At 36.5% G+C, this 19,569-nt stretch overlaps 1 protein-coding gene across 1 annotated transcript in view; it reads left to right on the top strand.

The window, feature by feature from the left end:
* LOC110309695 (uncharacterized) overlaps positions 1-19,569 on the top strand; it is a 41,941-nt gene that overhangs the window by 15,231 nt on the left and 7,141 nt on the right. Inside the window, exons 2-3 of the mRNA XM_021182434.2 lie at positions 16,865-16,931; positions 17,630-17,675. Coding sequence (XP_021038093.2) covers positions 16,865-16,931; positions 17,630-17,675 — 113 coding nt within the window. The remainder of the gene's footprint in view (positions 1-16,864; positions 16,932-17,629; positions 17,676-19,569) is intronic.

The raw sequence follows: 19,569 nt of genomic DNA, 5'->3' as shown, positions 1-19,569 counted from the left end.
TTTGATTATGATTTCCCTGGTCACTAAGGTTGTTTAACATTTCTTTCAGTTTTTCTACTCCATTAGAGATTTCTTATTGAAAGTTTTCTCATTAATTCTGCACTTATTTTTTTTCTTCTGTACAAATGCACTCAAGGCTCTTTCCCACTTTTTCTTCTATTATATTCAGTTTATCTGGTTTTATGTTGTGGTCCTTGAACCATGTGGACTTGAGTTTCTGCAAAGTGATAAACATGGATCTATTTTCAATCTTCTACATGCAGACTGCCAGTTAGATCAGCACCATTTATTGAAATTTTGTTTCCTCTCTGTATGGTTTTGACTTGTTTGACAGAGATCAAATGTTAATAGGTGTGTGGGTGTGGCAGAATTTTTCCTCCAATTAATTTAAATTTTAAAACAACAAAAAGCTTGTGATTGGACAGGGAAAAGGGATTCAGGGCTAAAAGTTTCAGAGACAGAGACAGGAAGAGAGGAGAAGGGAGAACAGAATGAGAAAAGATGGATGCAGAAGAAGATGAACCTTATCAATGTGAATATATATAATCATAGGTAGATATAAATATCATAAAAGGATAGAATATTTGGGATACCTTGTCTAATCTAGGTTAGCAGCTTGAACCATCATCAATTGGTTCTAAAATTATTGTGTGGGTGTCTTGTGAATTGAGAATTTATTGATATATAAAACTGACATAATTATAAGCTTTAAGAGCTTTGATTTACGGGTTAAGGGGATTTGTGCAGCTAGCCACAGGGGATGAATGGCTGTGAATGTACAAGAGCTCTGAGTCAGTCTTAATGAGATGAGAACAGGCTGGTCATGCATGGATTGTTGTTGTTGTTGTTGTTCATTTCAAACATTACGTGTATTATGAGATACTTTCTTTTCTTCTCTTTTTTTCTTTTTTTTTAATTAGATATTTTCTTTATTTACATTTCAAATGTTATCCCCTTTCCTGGTTTCCCCTCTGAAAATCCCTATTTCTCCCCCTCCCCCTGCTCATCTACCCACCTACTCCTGCTTCCTTGCCCTGACTTTTCCCTACAGTGGGGCATAGAGCCTTCATAGGACCAAGGGCCTGTTCTCCCATTTATGGCTGTCAAGGCCATCCACTGCTACATATGCAGCTGGAGCCATGAGTCCTGCCATATGTACAATTTAGTTGGTGGTTTAGTCCCTGGGAGCTCTGAGAGTACTGATTAGTTCATAGTGTTGTTCCTTCTATGGGGCTGCAAACCCCTTCAGCTCCTTAAGTCATTTCTTTAGTTCCTCTATTGGGATTACTTTTTAAAATTATTAGTCTGAGAGTTAGAGTTTTATTTTCTAAGTGAAAGAAAGATGACACTGGGACAAATCATGTGGACTCAAGCCTGGGAACCTTGAAATAAAGAAAGAGGCCTCTGAGGTCCTCTGCTGTGTAAAGAAACATGATAGCTGTTCTGAGTTGGAGAACCAGAGAATAGAAGCTTCCTGCGTCTTGGGGGCAGATAATGATTTAACTGTGAATTTATAAAATTGGGATTATTTGCTTTTAGCATAGATTTTGTTCGAATTTTGTCCATGGTTTGGACCTAGGATAGGGAAATTAGTCATAGACTCCAAGTAGAGAGGGCAGTAGTAATTGTCTGCTATGAACAGGTATTAATTAATAGAAGTCTGTCGCTCCAGGTAGAGAGATCAACAGATACATGGTGTACTGGCTAGTATTGTGTCAACTTGACACAGCTGGAGTTATCACAGAGAAAGGAGCTTCAGTTGAGGAAATGCCTCCATGAGATCCAGCTGTAAGGCATTTTCTCAATTAGTGATCAATGGGGAAATGCCCCTTGTGGGTAGGACCATCTCTGGGCTGGTAGTTTTGGGTTCTATAAGAGAGCAGGCTGAGCAAGCCAAGGGAAGCAAGCCAGTAAAGAACATCCCTCCATGGCCTCTACATCAGCTCCTGCTTCCTGCCCTGCTTGAGTTCCAGTCCTGACTTCCTTGGTGATGAACAGCAGTATGGAAGTGTAAGCTGAATAAACCCTTTCCTCCCCAGCTTGCTTCTTGGCCATGATGTTTGTGGAGGAAAAGAAACTCTGACTAAGACACATGGTATGGCTGCTCTAGGCAGAGAGGTTGACAAGTAAAAACTACCTGCTTCCTATAGGCAAATATTAGTGAAAGTTTGAATTAATTTCTTTAAAGATGGTACAAATATATATTGCTCTAATAAGTCTTACAGGATACTCAAATTCTGTCTAACATGGGCTCCACAGGAATTTTGGGTTGATTATCCTGATATGACAGATTAGGAAAAATGTCATAGAATAAGTTTTCACAATAAACAAAAGTATTTTTAGAATAGTAGGGAAATTGTATGAAAACAATTGTTTTAGGGAAGCTTTGAAGTCCTGCAGGATAATTCATATTCTCTGAATGTGGGCTCCATGGGAATTTTGGGTTAATTTCCTGACATGGCAACACAGAAAAAGCCTAAGAATAGGTACATACAGTATTTTAGTTTACTTCATTCATTTTAATTTTCAAAATGGATGTGATTGTGTGTTTTGTGGCTATATCATTCCTCTGGGAGAGAAGTCAAAATAAAGGATTTTCTAGTTACTGTCTCAAGGATATGCTGACTTGGCAGAAAAGTTTTGTCTTTGCATTTTTAGAAAAGGGTGATTAATGTTTGTACACCTTCCAAAGTAATATGGATCAGATATGCCAAAGGATGACCCCCTGAAGAAGTAGATTCCAGAGAATCAAACAAAAAATTATCTTGAGGATACTAAAATTTTGTTTTGAGATTTATATATTATAAATATTATAGCCTTGGTGAGTCTCATTGTCAGACATGTTGAACTGGCCAGCTTTGAACTCCTGATCTGTTGGACTTTTAACCAGATCCAGTCAAGACACAGACATCAGAGACTAAAAAAATCATTGGTGTGGCCTTAAGTACAACCAACTTTCCCATTTTCCCTTCCCTTCCCCCTTTTCAAAGATATCTCAATGCCCATATTGAGCTTGAAGAAGTTATGAAGAGTCACTGTCCCAGTTCCCTGGGCTTTGTGGCTGGAGGTAGTTATTCGAAGGTTGCCTTTCTGGGGTATTTAGAAATGATCATAATTGGAACAGGGAGGAAATAGAATTGATTGTGTAGCCATATCTCAATTGTTAGAAATCTTTGCAATAGTTACTAAGTTAAAGTCATAGTTTCTTATTTTGGTACAGAATTTATTTTGATGCAAAATCAATGCTTTCATTGGTATAAATTTCTTCTATTGATACAAAAAATTTTTAAAGGACTAGGCTTAGACTGAGTCCTTTGATAACTGTTATTATAAACTTATCTGAGATGTTTAAGCCTGTGAGTTAAGGGTCAAATAGCAAATTCATGGCTCTGAGTTTAATTTAAGTAAGTTTTCAGATAATTTAATTAGAAATAGCTCAGAGTAGTTAATGGACAAGAGGACAAATTACTTTACATAGATAGTTGGTTTTCAAAAATGTCAGAAATCCACAGAACGACAAATTTAATCTTATTTATTCTTTTGGTGTTGAGACACATCTACTCCTAGCAGCTCTCCTTTTGTGGATTCAAAGATATTGAACATCTCTACCTCCAGGTGGGGTAGTACTTTGTGACTAGGTGGCCACTGGCCAGAAATTGCCTATCTCTCCTGGAGACCCATGCCATTCTTAAAAGAACACAAGTTATATGTTAGAACAGCTTAGTTCTGCTGAGACAGAATAAGCTAGTCCTTAATAATTCCTGTATATAAGATGTCTGTCAGATTATCCTGGGCCAGAAGGCTGAAGATCCATGCTGCAACTTCCTGACCTACTGGGACTGTATAGCTAACCAGCTGTCTCTACAAATTGTCTCAGTTCTGGAAGCTGTATTAGGCTTCCTGTATTTTCAGAAAATGTTGGTCATTCTTGGATTTCTGACGGGGTTGTGGCTGGTTGTTGATTTTGGAAAGACTACTTATAGTCTCATAGCCAATCCAGTCTATTTTGCACTGAGAAAAAATATTTTAGAAGACAGTTTTCAGAGAGTATACAAGTTAAACCAGGACATAACATATGGATTTATAAATCTTTTAAGTTAGGATAAATGACAGAGTGTTCTAATTAATTATCAAAGATGATGAATTGAATGTTAGGTGTATCTTACACTTTATAATTTAGAAAATAGTAATAGTTGTGCTCAATTTATATTTGAGAGAAAAGGGGTTTTTTTTTGTTTTGTTTTGTTTTGTTTTGTTTTGTTAATTTGAACAGAAAGGGTGAAAGTAGCAACTTTCCCCCAATTACTTTGAGTATTAATACAAGAAGCCTGTGATTAGACAGAGAAAATGGAGGCAGAGCTAAGAGTTTCAAAAACAGAGACAGGGACAGGAAGAGAGAAGGAGGAGGAGGAGAATAGATGGATAGAGAAGAGGATGAACCTCATCTACATGGCTTTATATAGCCACAGGTAGCTATGAATATCATAAAATGATAGCATAATTGGGATAACTTGTCTATTCTAGGTGGGCAGCTTATATCATCAATTGGCTCTAAACTTATGTGGGTGTCTTACCAATTGAGAATTTACTGATATATAAAACTGACTGATAATTATAATCTTTAAGAGATTTTTATTTACTGGATTAAGGGGATTTGTGACAGTTACCCACAGAGGTGAATGGCTGGGAAGGTACAGGAGCTCTGAGTTAGTCTCCATGAGATGAAAACAGGCTGGCCATGCTGCCAGTACCTGGCTGGCCAACTTGCCAGGGCCTGCTGGTGTAATATGGTTTGATTTTTTAAAAATAATTTCCCGCAACACATGGGTTAATTTCTAGGTCTTTGATTCTATTCCTTTGATCTACATATCTGTCTTTGAACCAATACCATGGGGTCATTATCACTCTTGCTCTTTCGGACAACTTGAAGTCATGGAAGGTGATTCCCAAAGAATTTCTTGATGAGAAGTGTTTTGACTCTCCTGTGATTGTTTGTTTGTTTGTTTGTATTTCACATAAAATTGAGAATTGCTTTTTGATGTCTGTGAAGAATTGTGCTTGAATTTAATGGAGTTTATATTGAATCTGTAGTTTGTTTTTGGTAAGATGGTGTTTTTTTCTATGTTAATCCTACCAATCCATGAGCATGGAAGTTCTTTCCATCACCTGTGGTCTTCTTTAATTTCTTTCTTTAGGGACTTGAAGTTTTTCTCACACAGATCTTTAACTTTCTCATTAGGAGTTATACCAAGATACACTACATGATTTGTGGCTATTGTAGATGTTGTTGCTGCCCTATCTTCTCTCTAGGTCTGTTTATCATTTATGTAAAGAAAAGGAACTGATTTGATTGAGTCAATTTTACAGCTAGCAACTTTGTTAAAATTGTCTTTCAGATGTAAGTGTTCTCTGGTGGAATTCTGGATGTCCCTTATGTATACTAGCATGTATTCTATATATAGTAATACTCTGATTTCTTCCTTTCCAATTTGTGTCTCCTGATGTCCTTTCGTTGTCTAATTGTACTAGCTAGAACTTCAAGTATTTTATTGAATATATAGTGAGAGAGAGGGCATCCTTGTCTTGTTCCTGATTTTAGTGGGATTGCTTCTAATTTCTTTCCACTTAATTTAATGGTGGCTGTTGGTTTGCTCTAGATTGCTTAATATGTTTAAGTATGAGGCAGGAATTCCTGATCTCTCTAAGAGTTTTAAAATGAAGGGGTGTTATATTTTGTCAAAGGCCTTATCAGCATCTACTGAGATGATCATGTGACTTTTTTCTTTGTGATTGTTTATATAGTAGATTATGTAGGTAGATATTTATATGTTGAACCATTTTTTTTCATTCCTGGGATAAAGGCTTCTTGATCAAGGTGAATGATAGGTTTGATGTGTTCTTAGGTTTGATTTGCAAAAATCTTATTGAGTACTTTTGCACCGATATTTATAAGGGAAATAGGTCTAAAGTTCTCTTTGTTTGTTGGGTCTTTGTGGGATTTTCATGTCAGTGTAACTGTGACTCCATAAAATGAATTAGTTATTGTTCTTTCTGTTTCTCCATTGTGGTATAGTTTGAGAAATGTTGATATTATCTCTTCTTTGAAGGTATCATAGAATTTTTCACTAAAATCATCTAGTCCTGAATTTGAGGTTTTGTCTTTTTTTGTTGTTGTTTTGTGGGGTGTGTGTGTGTGTGTGTGTGTATATGTGTGTGTGTCTGTGTCTGTGTTTGTTTAAGGGGATAGGAGGTTTATAATGACTGCTTCTATTTCCATAGGGGTTATGTGACTGTGTCAATAATTTATCTGATTTTGATTTAACTTTTGTACATGGTATTTGACTAGAAAATCAACCATTTTTTAGAGATAGTCCAGTTTTGTTGAGTATAGGCTTTTGTAGTAACATTTGAGGTTTGTTTTTTTTTTTTTTTTTTTTAATTTCCTCAGTTACTGTTATATCTCCCTTTTCCTTTTTGATTTTGTTAATTTGGATACTGACCCTGTGCCCTTTAGGTTAGTTGCCCTAAGGGTTTATCTATCTTGCTGATTTTTCTCAAAAGAAGCAGCTCTCAGTTTTATTGATTCTTTGTATTGTTGACTTTGTTTCTAATTGATTGATTTCAGGCCCTAATTTGTCTATTTCCTGCCATCTACTACTCTTTGATGTGTTTGCTGCTTTTTATTCTAGAGGTTTCAGATGTGCTTTGAAGTTTCTAGTATAGGATCTTTCCAACTTTTTTATGAAGGTACTTAGAGGTATTAAATTTCCTCTTAACACTGCTTTCTTTGTGTTCCTTTAATTTGGGTATACTTTGTCTTCATTGTCATTGAATTCTAGAAAAATTTTAATCTTTTTTTACCCAGTTATCATTGAGTACAGAGTTCTTCAGTTTCCATGAGTATATGGGCTTTCTGTTGTTTTTGATGTTCTAGAGGACAAGCCTTAGTCCATAGTGATCTAATAAAATGCATGGGATTATTTCAATCTTCTTATATCTATTGAAGCCCTTTTCTGTCTGATTATATGGTCAACTTTGGAGAAGGTTCCATGAGATGCTGAGAAGAAGGTATATTCTTTTGTTTAATGGTGAACTGTTCTATAGATATCTGTTAAATGCATTTGGCTCATAGCTTCTGTTAGTTTTATGTCTCTGTTTAATTTGTGTTTCCAAGATCTGCCCATTAATGAGAGTGAGATATTAATGTCTCCCACTATTACTGTGTGAGGTCAATGTGGTTTTTCAAGCTTTAGTAAAGTTTCTTTTATGCATTTGGGCACAGATGTTCAAAATTGAGATTTTTTTCCCTTGGTATATTATTCTTGTTATGTATATGAAGTGCCCTTCCCCATCTCTTTTGATAAGATTTGAAATTCAATTTTATTGGATATTAGAATGGCTACTCCAACTTGTTTTTTGAGACTATTCGCTTGGAATTTTTTTCATCCTTTTACTATAAGGCAATATCTGTCTTTGCCACTGAGGTATGATTCTTGTATGCAGCAAATGCTGGATCCTTTTAAGTATCCAGTCTGTTAGCCTGTGTCCATTTATTGGGGAATTGAGTCCATTGATGTTGAGAGATATTAAAGACCAATTAGTTTCTGTTATTTTTGATGTTGGAGATGGTATTATGTATGTGTGATTCTCTTCTTTTGAGTTTGTTGTGAGATGATTAATTTCTTGTGTTTTCTTAGGGTTTTTTTGTTTGTTTGTTTTGTTTTTTTGTTTTTATTCCCTCTTTGTGTTGGAGTTTTCCTTCTAGTATCTTCTACAGGGCTGAATTAATAGAAAGATATTGTATAAACTTGGTTTTGTCTTAAAATACCTTGGTTTCTCCATCTATGATTGTCCCCACCCACAGGTCCATTCCTGCCCTGTGGTCTGAGGAATGTTAATTAGCCTCTCCCTTCAGGAGGGGCAAGTGTTTCATAATCTTCCCAAAGTTCCCGAGCTGACCATTTCGATCTAAAACTTATGAGCCTGTGGTCAAACTGCAAACTGCATCCAATGGAACACTGGAAGTTTAACAATAATTTTTTTCAACTATAATTTTTAAGTTTTTCTTGTAACAGCAGAGTATAGCTGCAATTTTGGGGGAGCAAAACCCAATTTAAACAATGTAAATGGTTCATTCTGAAAGAAAATAAAACTTGAGACCTGTGATTCAAGTAATTTATGTCAAATAGCCCAAAGAATTGTTTGTGAGCTTTGAAACCTGGGGCTGAGAACATAGAAGAAAAGGCCAGGACATGCCCGGGCAGGCCTGTCATTAAGACATTCCTGAGGCTGCTTGGCCATAAAGATAAAGAGAATGACAAGTCCAGACTGGCCCAGCACCTCCCTATCTCCCGCCCTTCTGACCTAAGATAAATGTTATCTGCATGTACAGTCTGCTGCTGTTTAAATGGACCAATCATGTGAAATCGGGGCAATTCCTCCCTGCTGATGTTTAAATGAATCAATCATGTGAAACTGTGCCAATTCCTCCCCCAGCCCCAGACCCTTTTCTATAAAAACCCCTAGCTTCCAAGCCTCCTGGTTGAATCCACCGTCTCCTGCATGAGACACATTTCAACCCAGAGCTCCGCCATTAAACTACCTCGTGTTTTTACATCAAGACTGTCTGTTCATGATTCTTGGGTACACGCAGAATCGGGTGTTGAGTGGGGGTTTCCCCACTAGGTTCTTTCATTTTTCTTTGAAATGGACACCAAAGGCATCACTTTTACGTTACAGAGTTTTTAAGTGTCTCCCTACTTTTGAACTGCAGTTATTGAGCCCGGGTCATTATGAGACAGTGGCCCAGAACACACCAGAACTTTAGAAAGCAAAACTCAACATCTAAAATCCAGTCTCTCCAAAAATACCAAATGAATCACCTCCATGTTAAAAAGTTTGGCTGCCCATTCCTGCATACAAACACAAGATGCTGCAGCCCTAATACCTGAAAGAGACACTGCCTTAAATCCTATCTTTTATAAGTCTGGTTTCTAAGATAAGAATTACATAGAATGTTACCCAATTAACATGTATCTTTAGAGACCTGTTTCCCTGGGCTGACTCATGGTACATGTTTTACTTCTGAATTAGTACAACCTGGAGTTACCAGTTTTAAGCCAACTTTTGTTACTGATGTTACAAATTTTTAATCATACACGATGACTTATACTTTTAAAATGAGACAGAAAATAATGAGGTGATTGCATACATTTACCTATTTAAACCAGACAAAATTCTTAATTTTTCTAGCTGTAATTTCAAGAGAGGGACACCTTGTTACCTGCTGAACCCAATAATTACAGTCACAGAGATTATTCTAGGAGAAACAGCCATCAATTCCCTTACCATAGAACTTGAGAAGCCGCTGGCCCCTTTAAGAGCAGCTTTTACAGAGAACCACTTGCCTGGGCTTTTTTCCAACTGTGCTAGATTCCTAACTACAGGTGCAGGGCTCCAAAGGCCAATTGAGACAGTTGTTTTTTTGTTTTTTGTTTTCTTTTTCTCTTTCTCTTCCTCTTCCTCTTCCTCTTCCTCTTCCTCTTTCTCTTTTTGTTTCTCTTTCTCTTTTTCTTTTATTTTTGAAATGAGTTAAAAGTAAATCAAAACTGAATAACTGGCAGATAAAGTTTTAACTGTTTTTTTTTTTTCTTTAGTATGTGAAACACAGAACAACAAACAATCAAACCACAAAACCAAAACACGGATTTAACATAAAACAGTCAGTTTTGACAGACATGGACAGATTTGTGAGCCAAGGACAGACAATAGACAGAGAGGGAAGAGAATTAGATGTCCCAATGGAACCTAGATATCCTACCTAAGGGACCCAGAACCAAGCATTCATCCAGTAGGAGCTAGAGGGGTGGCAGAACATCTCCTGACTTCCTCCTGTCCCTAGGAGAGCTCTGAAACAGCTTACATTAATTTTCCTTCTCTTTCGCCAAAGCACCCCTAGATAGTCAGAGAGGACTGCTTTTTCAAAAAGCCATTCTCTCATGTCTGGGGTGTAAACTATCTCTAGACAGGGTCCAAAGATTAAAAGCACCTATGAGAGTTACCTTTGCTTCTCTAGATTTTTAGCATAGCACTAAACACATACAACAAACACATTTTACCATTACCTTGTCCTTCAACAAGGTTTATTCAACTCTCTGTAATAATCTTGGAAAGCGCTATACATGTGCTCTTATCTTTTAAGAGCAATGGTACCTTCAAGGGAATCCATGGGCAAATATCTTTAACAAAATCAAAACATGCAAGCAAATCATATATTTTAACCTTTATCCCTTGTGCCTTTAAAGTATTTTTTCAACCCTTCCACAAATAATTCATGGCTATTCAACATCTGTCCCAATGATCTCTTCAGACTTACCAGGATCCCTAGTTGAGGCAGCAGGTTCCCATGCAAGGCGTCTTCCATACAAAATTCATTGCCCAACCAAAAACACTGTGGTGGTCTTCAATGATCCCTTCGTACTCGAGCCTCACTTTTGGCGCCAGCTGCCCTGACCTGCAGGACTTATATAACAGGGTTCTCAAGGGAAGGAAACTGCAACCAGTGACAAATTTGGGATCAGGAGATGTGAAGGAAGGAGACAAGACAAAAAATTCTGTTCAGGTCTCATTTACTCTTGGGAAATGGAGGGCTTATGAAGCTGAAAACCACAAACTTTATTTACTCAGGTTCACAGGCCAAACCAGTGCTAGGTAACACATTAACATGAAAGAAATGTCCACATTGTAAAATGTCTGGAGAGCCCCCTATCATAAAGTGTCCTGAGTCAACAGAACCAAGATAGGAGAAACAAAGAGTGTTAGTTTATAGATGATGGACCAGTGACAGGATGGAGACTTGAGATGTTAGGGGCTTCTCAGCCCCAACTTATGGTGATTGAGAGTTTGGCTGGGTATAGTAGCCTGGCCTGGCATTTGTGTTCTCTTAGGGTCTGGATGGCATCTTTCCAGGATCTTCTTGCTTTTAAAGCATGTGTTGAGAAGTCTGATGTAATTCTGATAAGTCTTCCCTTATATGCTTCTTGCTTTTATCCCTTAAAGCTTTTTCTTTTCTTTCTTTCTTCTATGTATTTCATGTGTTGCTACTTATGTGATGAGAAGATGGTCTTTTCTGGTCCAATTTATTTATTGTTCTATAAGCTTCTTATACATTTATGGCCATCTCTTTCCTTAGGTTAGGTAAGTTTTCCTCTATGACTTTGTTGAAGATATTTTCTGGTTGTTTGAACTGGGAATCTTCACCCCTTCTATTACTATTATTTTAAGTTTTGGTCTTTTCATTGTGTCCTGGATTTTCTGGGTGATTTCAATTAGGAGCTTTTTACACTTTGTATTTTCTTTGATCATTGTGTCAATATCTTCTATGGTATCTTCTAAGCACGAGATTCTCTTTGCTCTCTCTTGTATTTTGATGTTTGCATTTGTAGCTCCTAATCTCTTTCACAGGGTATTCCATATTCACAGTTGCTTCCATTTGTGATTTCTTTATTGTTTCTCTTTCCATTTTTGGTCAAGGACCATTTTGTTCAATTCTTTCACCTGCTTGCTTGTGTTTTCCTGTATTTCTTTAAGAGATTCATTTGTTTGTACTTGTACCTATTTGTCTGCCTTTTCCTGTATTTCTTTAAGGGAGTTATTTATATCCTCCTTAACATCCTTTTTCTGTGTTTGCTAGGCCCCGGCATAGCCTCACAAGAGACAGCTATATCAGGGACCTTTCAGCAAAATCTTGCTAGTGTATGCAATGGTGTCAGCGTTTGGAGGCTGATTATGGGATGGATCCCCGAGTATAGCAGTCTCTAGATGGTCCATCCTTTTGTCTCAGTTCCAAACTTTGTCTCTGTAACTCCTTCCATGGAACAACAATATGAACTAACCAGTACCCCCCCCAACCCCGAGCTCGTGTCTCTAGCTGCATATGAATCAGAAGATGGCCTAGTCAGCCATCACTGGAAAGAGAGGCCCATTGGTTGTGCAGACTTTATATACCTCAGTACAGGGGAACGCCAGGGCCAAGAAGTGGGAGTGGGTGGGTAAGGGAGTGGGTGGGCGAGTATGTGGGGGACTTTTGGGATAGCATTGGAAATGTAAATGAAGAAAATACCTATAATAATAATAATAATAATAATAATAATAATAATAATAATAATATTTTTTTAAAAATCCTCTTTCATCTTACTAAGATGGAATTTAAATCAGAATCTTGCTTTACAGGTCTGTTAGGGTATGCAGAGCTTGTTGTAGTGAGATAACTGGGTTCTGATGGTACCAAATTACATTGACTTCTGTTGCTTATGTTCTTGTGCCAGCCCCTTACCTGGTTGTCTCTTGTTTTAGCTATCCTAAGTGTCTCTGACTGGAGCAGGCCTCCTTGGAGGCAGATTCTACTCTGTAACATGGGTTAGAACAGGCATCCTGGGAGTTGTCTCTGGTTGAGAGGATGGGACTCATATGCTTCTGATTGAAGCAGACCTCTAGTGTCCCTGGTTAGACCAGACTCCCTGCATTCCTGGATAGGCCATATTTCCTGAGAGTCAGAAAGATTTTGTGTTCCAGGTATAGAACCTGTTCCTATTGTAGATGGAGGTACAATCCAGAAGGACTATGGTGTTGGGATAGATCCCAATTCTGCTGTGCTCTGTGGGGGTCCCCACTGGTATGGCTATTGGGGTGGGAGTCCCACCTCTGGTCCTGGTTATGGCAGGAAAATACAAGCTGCATGGTATGGGAGGGGTCAGAAATATAAATCTTTTAATGATCATGGAGCTTCTAGTTTTTTGCCACCTGGTTGGATGGTTATTAAACCTCACATAGCTGACAGACTCTACCCAACACTGGATTGGTATGTGCTTGAATGACATCCAGTTTTCATATGAATACTGAAGTCCAATCTGAACTTGGCCTTTTATATGTGTTCAGAATGTGCTCTTATCCACTGAGCCACCTTCTCAGCCCTTGATTTTCTTTCTTTTAAAGATTTACTTAGCTGGGCGGTGGTGGCACATACCTTTAATTCCAGCACTTGGGAGGCAGAGGCAGGCAGATTTCTGAGTTCGAGGCCAGCCTGGTCTACAAAGTGAGTTCCATGACAGCCAGGGCTATAGAGAGCAACCCTGTCTTGAAAGAAAAAAAAAATTACTTGTTCTTACTTTTGTATGTAAGAATATTGCCTCATAAATCTACCCATACTGTGTGTATGTCTTTGCTCATAGGACTCAGAGGAGGAGGTTGTGTTCTCTGGAATTCGACCCACCATGTGGTTGCTAAGAATTGAACCCAGGTCCCTTACAAGTCCTCAAGACCTCTGAGCCATATTGCTAGACCCCACATTTTATAATGAAATGATTGCATGCATATGCTCCCAAGGACTCAATGATTACATGTTTTTTTAGAAATTATTCTTGGAACCTGAAAAACATGTGGAAAATATTGGGTTAAACTATGACTTTTGTGAGGTTTTTAAATAACACTTTTTGAATACAACAGATATACATGAAACAGAATAATGCATATTACTCACAGAGGAGCAACCTAATTAAAAGAGGCAGAGTAGTGAATGAAAACCCCCAAACTGATGCACTGTTATAAAATATGTTTTTTTAAAAAACAATATGTTCGGGCTGGCGAGATGGCTCAGTGATTAAGAGCGCCGACTGCTCTTCTGAAGGTCCAGAGTTCAAAATCCCAGCAACTACATGGTGGCTCACAACCATCCATAATGAAACCTGATGCCTGCTTCTGGAGTATCTGAGAACAGCTACAGTGTACTTACATATAATAAATAAATAAATAAATAAATAAATAAATAAATAAATAAATAAATCTTTAAAAAAAACCAATATGTTCTTTAGATTTTATGCAGAAAATAATAAAGGAACTATATTGAACTCTTTTTGCCTCTTTCATTTAAAAAATGAATTATTCAATCATATCTTGTAAGACCTGAATGAAAAACAAAATCAAGATTTTATAATATATAATGCCTCCACTTCTCTTAATGTGATAATTTAGTTTTATGTGAAGCTACCATTTCTACAGATCTAATTTTTATAATTCAGGTAAATTTCTATACTCTTAAAATATGTGTCAATAAGTGAGTGCTTTAATGAAACTTTATCACTCAGACCCACTACCTCATATTTGCAATAGAAAAGCACAGTGGATAAAAACCTCAACATCAAGTTCTGGAGTATGTTCAGTTGGCATTTTGACTATTCCCATGAGAATGAGAATTGTCTAACAAGGTTAGGGTTATGATGTGGTTGAGGAAAATAAGCAAATTTATATTCTTTCACTCCATTTGAACTAGCACATTTTAGATTGCTGAATTATTCTTGAGTGTTTACCCAAGATAAATGAAAGACACTATTTTCCTCAGATGCCAGAACATCTCTTTGTCCATATAACTTCAACATTCACATGATATCAAGATGCACAGCTCTCTTTGGCATCTAATTTTTTTTTTTTTTTGTAAAATAATTGAAAGTAACTGGAAGGAATCCCTTCTAATGATGCAGCTTCTCCAGGGTTGTTGTTGGAATCTGGGGCTTCATGTGCCCTAGTCCTTTTGTTCTGTGAACATTTTAGCTTCTAAAAGTTTAGAATTTATTTTAAAGTCTATGCCCATAGAATTAAAATAGAACACACTTGATTTACTTATCTTCTTTGGACAAGTATTTTGAAGTACAAAGTATAAGTATTTGATTGAATTTGATTTATCCAGAGAAATTTTATCTTTACACCAAGTGCACTATTTATTTTCTTTATATTCCCAGAGAACAAAAGCATCTTTACTCATAAAAAAAAAAGATAAAAGATGGAAATGCAATCGTTTGTAATTCCTACTACCCCTTTCTAGTTCACAAATAATTCTGCAAAATAATATGAAGTTATTCTTCTATTACTAGAAAATGAGAGACCTTGGATGATTATTAAATAGCACCCGTGTACACATCCCCAACAGAAAGTGGACCAACTGGTCAGCAGGTTCTATAGTGTTCTTCCTCCTATGATCAGAAGTGAAGATACCTATCAACAGAAAAGATGGTGGAAGAATCACTACAAGTTCTCTGCTGAGAGCCTCTCTGTACAAATCCATATGGAGTCTATGAAATCCAAATGACAAGTACACCATAAAAGTGGTAGATAGTGATGGCACTCTGAATGCTGTGAAATGCCCCTATTGTTAAATTAGGCAAAACTATATAAACAAAAGGAATCTTAGTAACATCAAATATAGCAACGACATTTTTCATTTATTTAATTATTCATTCATTTTTACATCCCAATAGCTGCCCCTGATGCCCACTCCCTGTCACAACCACTCTGGCCTCTTAACTTACTGCAGGTCTACATACATCCTCTCCCATTGAGGTCAAACAAGGCAGTCCAGTTAGGAGGACAAGGATCCACAGGCAGACAATGGAGTCAGGGACAGCTCCCACTCCAGTTATTGAGGATACACATGAAAATCAAATTATACATCTGCTACATTTGTACATATCAGGAAAGGAAGGTTTAGCCCACATATGTCTTTGGGTGCTGTTTAAGTCTCTGGGTGCCCCCAAGGTCCAAGGTTAGTTGACTCTGTTGATCTTGTGGAGTTCCTGAGGTAAAACCTCAGGTTTTACCCCATCCCCATGCTAACTTCTCCATAAGACTCCAGAGCTTCATCTGCTGTTTGGCTGTGGGTCTCTGAATCTATTTCAGTTAGCTGCTGGGTGAAGCCTTTTAGAGGACAGTAATGCTAGGCTACTTACTGTCTGCAAGAATAATAGAGTATTATTCACAATTTCAGAGATTGTTTCTTGCCTGTAGAATAAGTCTCAAGTTGGGGGCAATTATGGGTTGCTGATTACCTCAGTCTCTGCTTCATTTTGCTCCTGCACTTCTTGTAATCGGGACAAATTTGGGGTCAAAGATTTTGTAGTTGGTTTGGTGTTTTTAACTCTCCACTAGGAGTCCTACCTATTTACAAGAGATAGTCACTTCATGCTCCATACTCCACCCCACCCCCCAAACCCTGCTTGGAGTCTCAGCTAATGTCACCTTCATAGAGTCCCTGGAACTTTCCACATCCAAGTAGCAACCAAGGTTTTATATGTTGAAAATAGATTTAGAAATTTACAGAACTAAGAACAAAAGGGGGAGGAAAACTTTCCAAAGTTTGACAGACCACATATTATGAAAATAAAAATATCTACTAGGAAATGGGAAAGAGAGCTCGCCATCACCTAAATGAACTTTATAGGAAAAGGTAGTTTAATCATGACATAATTGAAAAATGTTTTAAATTATTGATAGTGACTAATTATAACAAATGCTATATCTTATATATAAAAGCCTTATCTGTTTACCAAATATTTGAGTGAATATTCATTATTGCACAGGGGATGCATCTAAAGTAGAATTGAAAATGAAAAGAAGCAAGAAGGTAATACTGACAGATAGCCACTAGAGAGCAATCAAAAAAGACCAAGAAGGGTGACACAAAATTAAAAAAATTTAAAGGATAAATAGAAACTTTGTCAAAAACAATAGCTTAGTAAGAATAGCATGACCCTCTTCTGACTGTTCCCAACTCCAATTACATACAATATTCTGCTATTATTCTTCTGGCCATGATGTTTACACAGGAAATTCTCATCAGCCCATATATTATGGGAATTGTTAGTTCCACCAATGAAACTTCTGGAGACCATTCACTCTGGTGTTTAGTTCCAGCTCAGGTCAAGATGTTGTTTCTTTTCTCAGGATGATCACCATCACATCTAGTTTTACAAGTGCATCCCTGTTAGGTTCCCTAGAAATGTGAAATAATCTTTTCTCTTATTCTTTCATGCCTCAGAAAATGTTACTTTGGTTTACAGAGGAAAACTCATTCAGCTACAAACTCTAAGAAGTCTTGAAGAATGGTGAGTGCAGAACTGGAAATGGTGGGCTTTGTCTAGGTATAAGATGAGTCAGTGGCTGCTGCTGCTGCTGCTAATGATGATGATGATAATCCCACAGAGACAGAGGTGCCTTTTCCCCTTCTTTTTAAAAAAGTATTTCCAATATAACAAGTTTTATCTCTCTTATAGCTATTACCATGTTACGACTCTATCATTTGTTCATATAATCCATGCTACATAAACTAATATTTCTTCATTAGCTCCATCACAACCTCAAAATCCATAAGCAGAGAAAACCAGTAGTGATTTTTGGCACCTCCACACCCAGTGTACGTACTTTGTGCTTTCAAAAAAATACCTTGTATTTTCTACACCAAAAACTTTAAATGTTATGGTAAACATGTTGAATATCCATTATTTTTGACAAAAAAATTAAAAATAGTGCATTGTAGCTTTTAAGTTCTTTGGTTTATGGAGACAAATAGAGAGTACTAACTGGAGAAATGATTAGCTACAGAAATTAGCTATAAAAAATCTTGCTTCTTTTCAAAGTAAAATCTCATTGTAAAAAATAAAACAAAGAAGACTTTGATCAAGAGTATTACAATCTTTGTGATCAGACAAGATAGAAATCGAAGGCTACTCTGGGTGAATACGAACCCATTTCCAACTGTGAATCATTCACTACAAAATCAACCCATCTTTTCATGACTTTTCAGGTTAGCTCAGCAGGTGAAAGGATTTGCTGCCAAGCAAGCCTGCATGGTACAATACGAAAATCAGTTCAAGCAAATTGTTCTGTGACTTCCATATGCATTCTGAAGTATACATGAAAGTGCACACACACACACACTATATAGATAAAACAAAAAAGAAAGTTATTGTAATTTATTGATTTTTAAATTTCAAAAACCCAGCATTTAACATAGCCTTCATCTCTTATCAATAGATCCTTATGAAGACTGACATTATAACTATCAATAGATTTTTAAATATGTGCTTGTCCCTTCATTCACATTGTTCAAATTTCCAATTGTCTTTCATTTGATTTATGTCCTACAGTAGAGTCCACAGCAATCTTCACATTATGAATAATACATTAATGAGAGATGAGCTCATGTTAACCAGAACCAGATAGAAGTCAAAACCATGCTTATGCCAGGTGCATGGCCTTGTGCAAATGACTCAACCCTTAAAAGATCCAGTTCCTCTGCTTGCAATGTGAGGAGAAATGTACTTAGTTTATCATACTTCTATGGAGATTTAATGAGATTAGTGAAGATCTAAATCACAATTCCAAAATGTAAAGGAATAGGCTAGGGTAGTTGTAGCATTCCCCTTGGATGTAATTTGAAAGCATTCAGCTAGAAGTCTTTGCTCAGGAATGCAGAACTGTGAGAAGCACTTTTTTTTTAAAAAGTGTGTTTCAATCAAGAACAAGAAATGCTTGAATTAGCTCAGTTACCTTCTTTTGATTGTATTTTCTACCATGGATTTTGCTATAATAAAATTGAGATATAATCATATTTCTATTGTATTAATGGCAAAATTCTTTATGGCATAGTGGGTTTTACCAAATCACAAAGTACCTCTATTTATCATCACAGCACCATGAGATTTATTTTCTTGCTTGGAGAAAAAAATTTGACACTATACACATTTTTGAGTGAAGAAAGTATTTAATTATAAGTGGAATTCAGGGGAAATACTTCATTCATTTTTATCCAATTAGTGTGAAGTAGAAAAAAATGGAAGGCCTAAGATTTGAGGAGTCCAACATATACCAAATTGGATTATAACCTGAGTCCTCAAAGAAAAATCTATTTACTTAATCACACCAAAACCTTTTTGAACTTCATCCTCACAAATCGCTTTTATACTATCACCTCACTTATTTCCCTTAAAAAGCAAATCAAAGCATATAAACACATGCAACCTACTTATATGCATAAAGTACAACTTTAAATGGATCTATGGTCAAAATATTAAAATACATGTATACTTCTAAGTCTTCGGAAAGAAAACTCAAAAGGTAAATTTTATAACTATTAAATAGAATGAGTATTCCTTGGGTCACAATGTCATAACATATAAAAGAACAATTCTGCTAAACTAAATATCATCAAAATTAAACTGTTTTGTCCTCAAATTTTGCCTTGCAAAAAAAAAAAATGTTCTTTAATGCTAAGTTGCTGAGGTTATTCTGATGTCTCATATATACTTCTGAACAAATGCTGCTTCCAAAAATCAGTATTTACCAAGAGTTAATGATTATTTGGTCTGTAAAAGGCTTGCTATGAGCACACACAAATTTACACACACAAGATAATGAGTGTGTAGTGGTATGACGACAACTTACTTGAGTTAGTTTCTTTTATTGCCATGTGGATTGCAAAGATTAAACTCTGATTATCAGGCATGGAAGAAAAAAATCATTACCTACAGGGCCCTCTTCTCAGCATAGTTAATTTTATTTGTCTGAAAAATTAAGAAAATCAAAACTACCAATTATCAATTCAGTGTTTTGGATACTTTGTGGACGCATTATCACAATTGCCACTAATATTTTTGATCTTTAGTATAATCAAAGTATGCATAAAGATTATGTAAATTATAATGAATTCCACGGTCTCTTATTCATTAAGAACTATAGTGTTTA

This window comes from Mus caroli, unplaced genomic scaffold (genome assembly GCF_978045245.1).
Source record: "Mus caroli unplaced genomic scaffold, Mus_caroli_1 scaffold_12, whole genome shotgun sequence".
NCBI classification, from domain to species: Eukaryota; Metazoa; Chordata; class Mammalia; order Rodentia; family Muridae; genus Mus; species Mus caroli.
The sequence above is the reverse complement of the archived record's forward strand: the minus strand, read 5'-3'. Positions and strand labels throughout refer to the sequence as shown.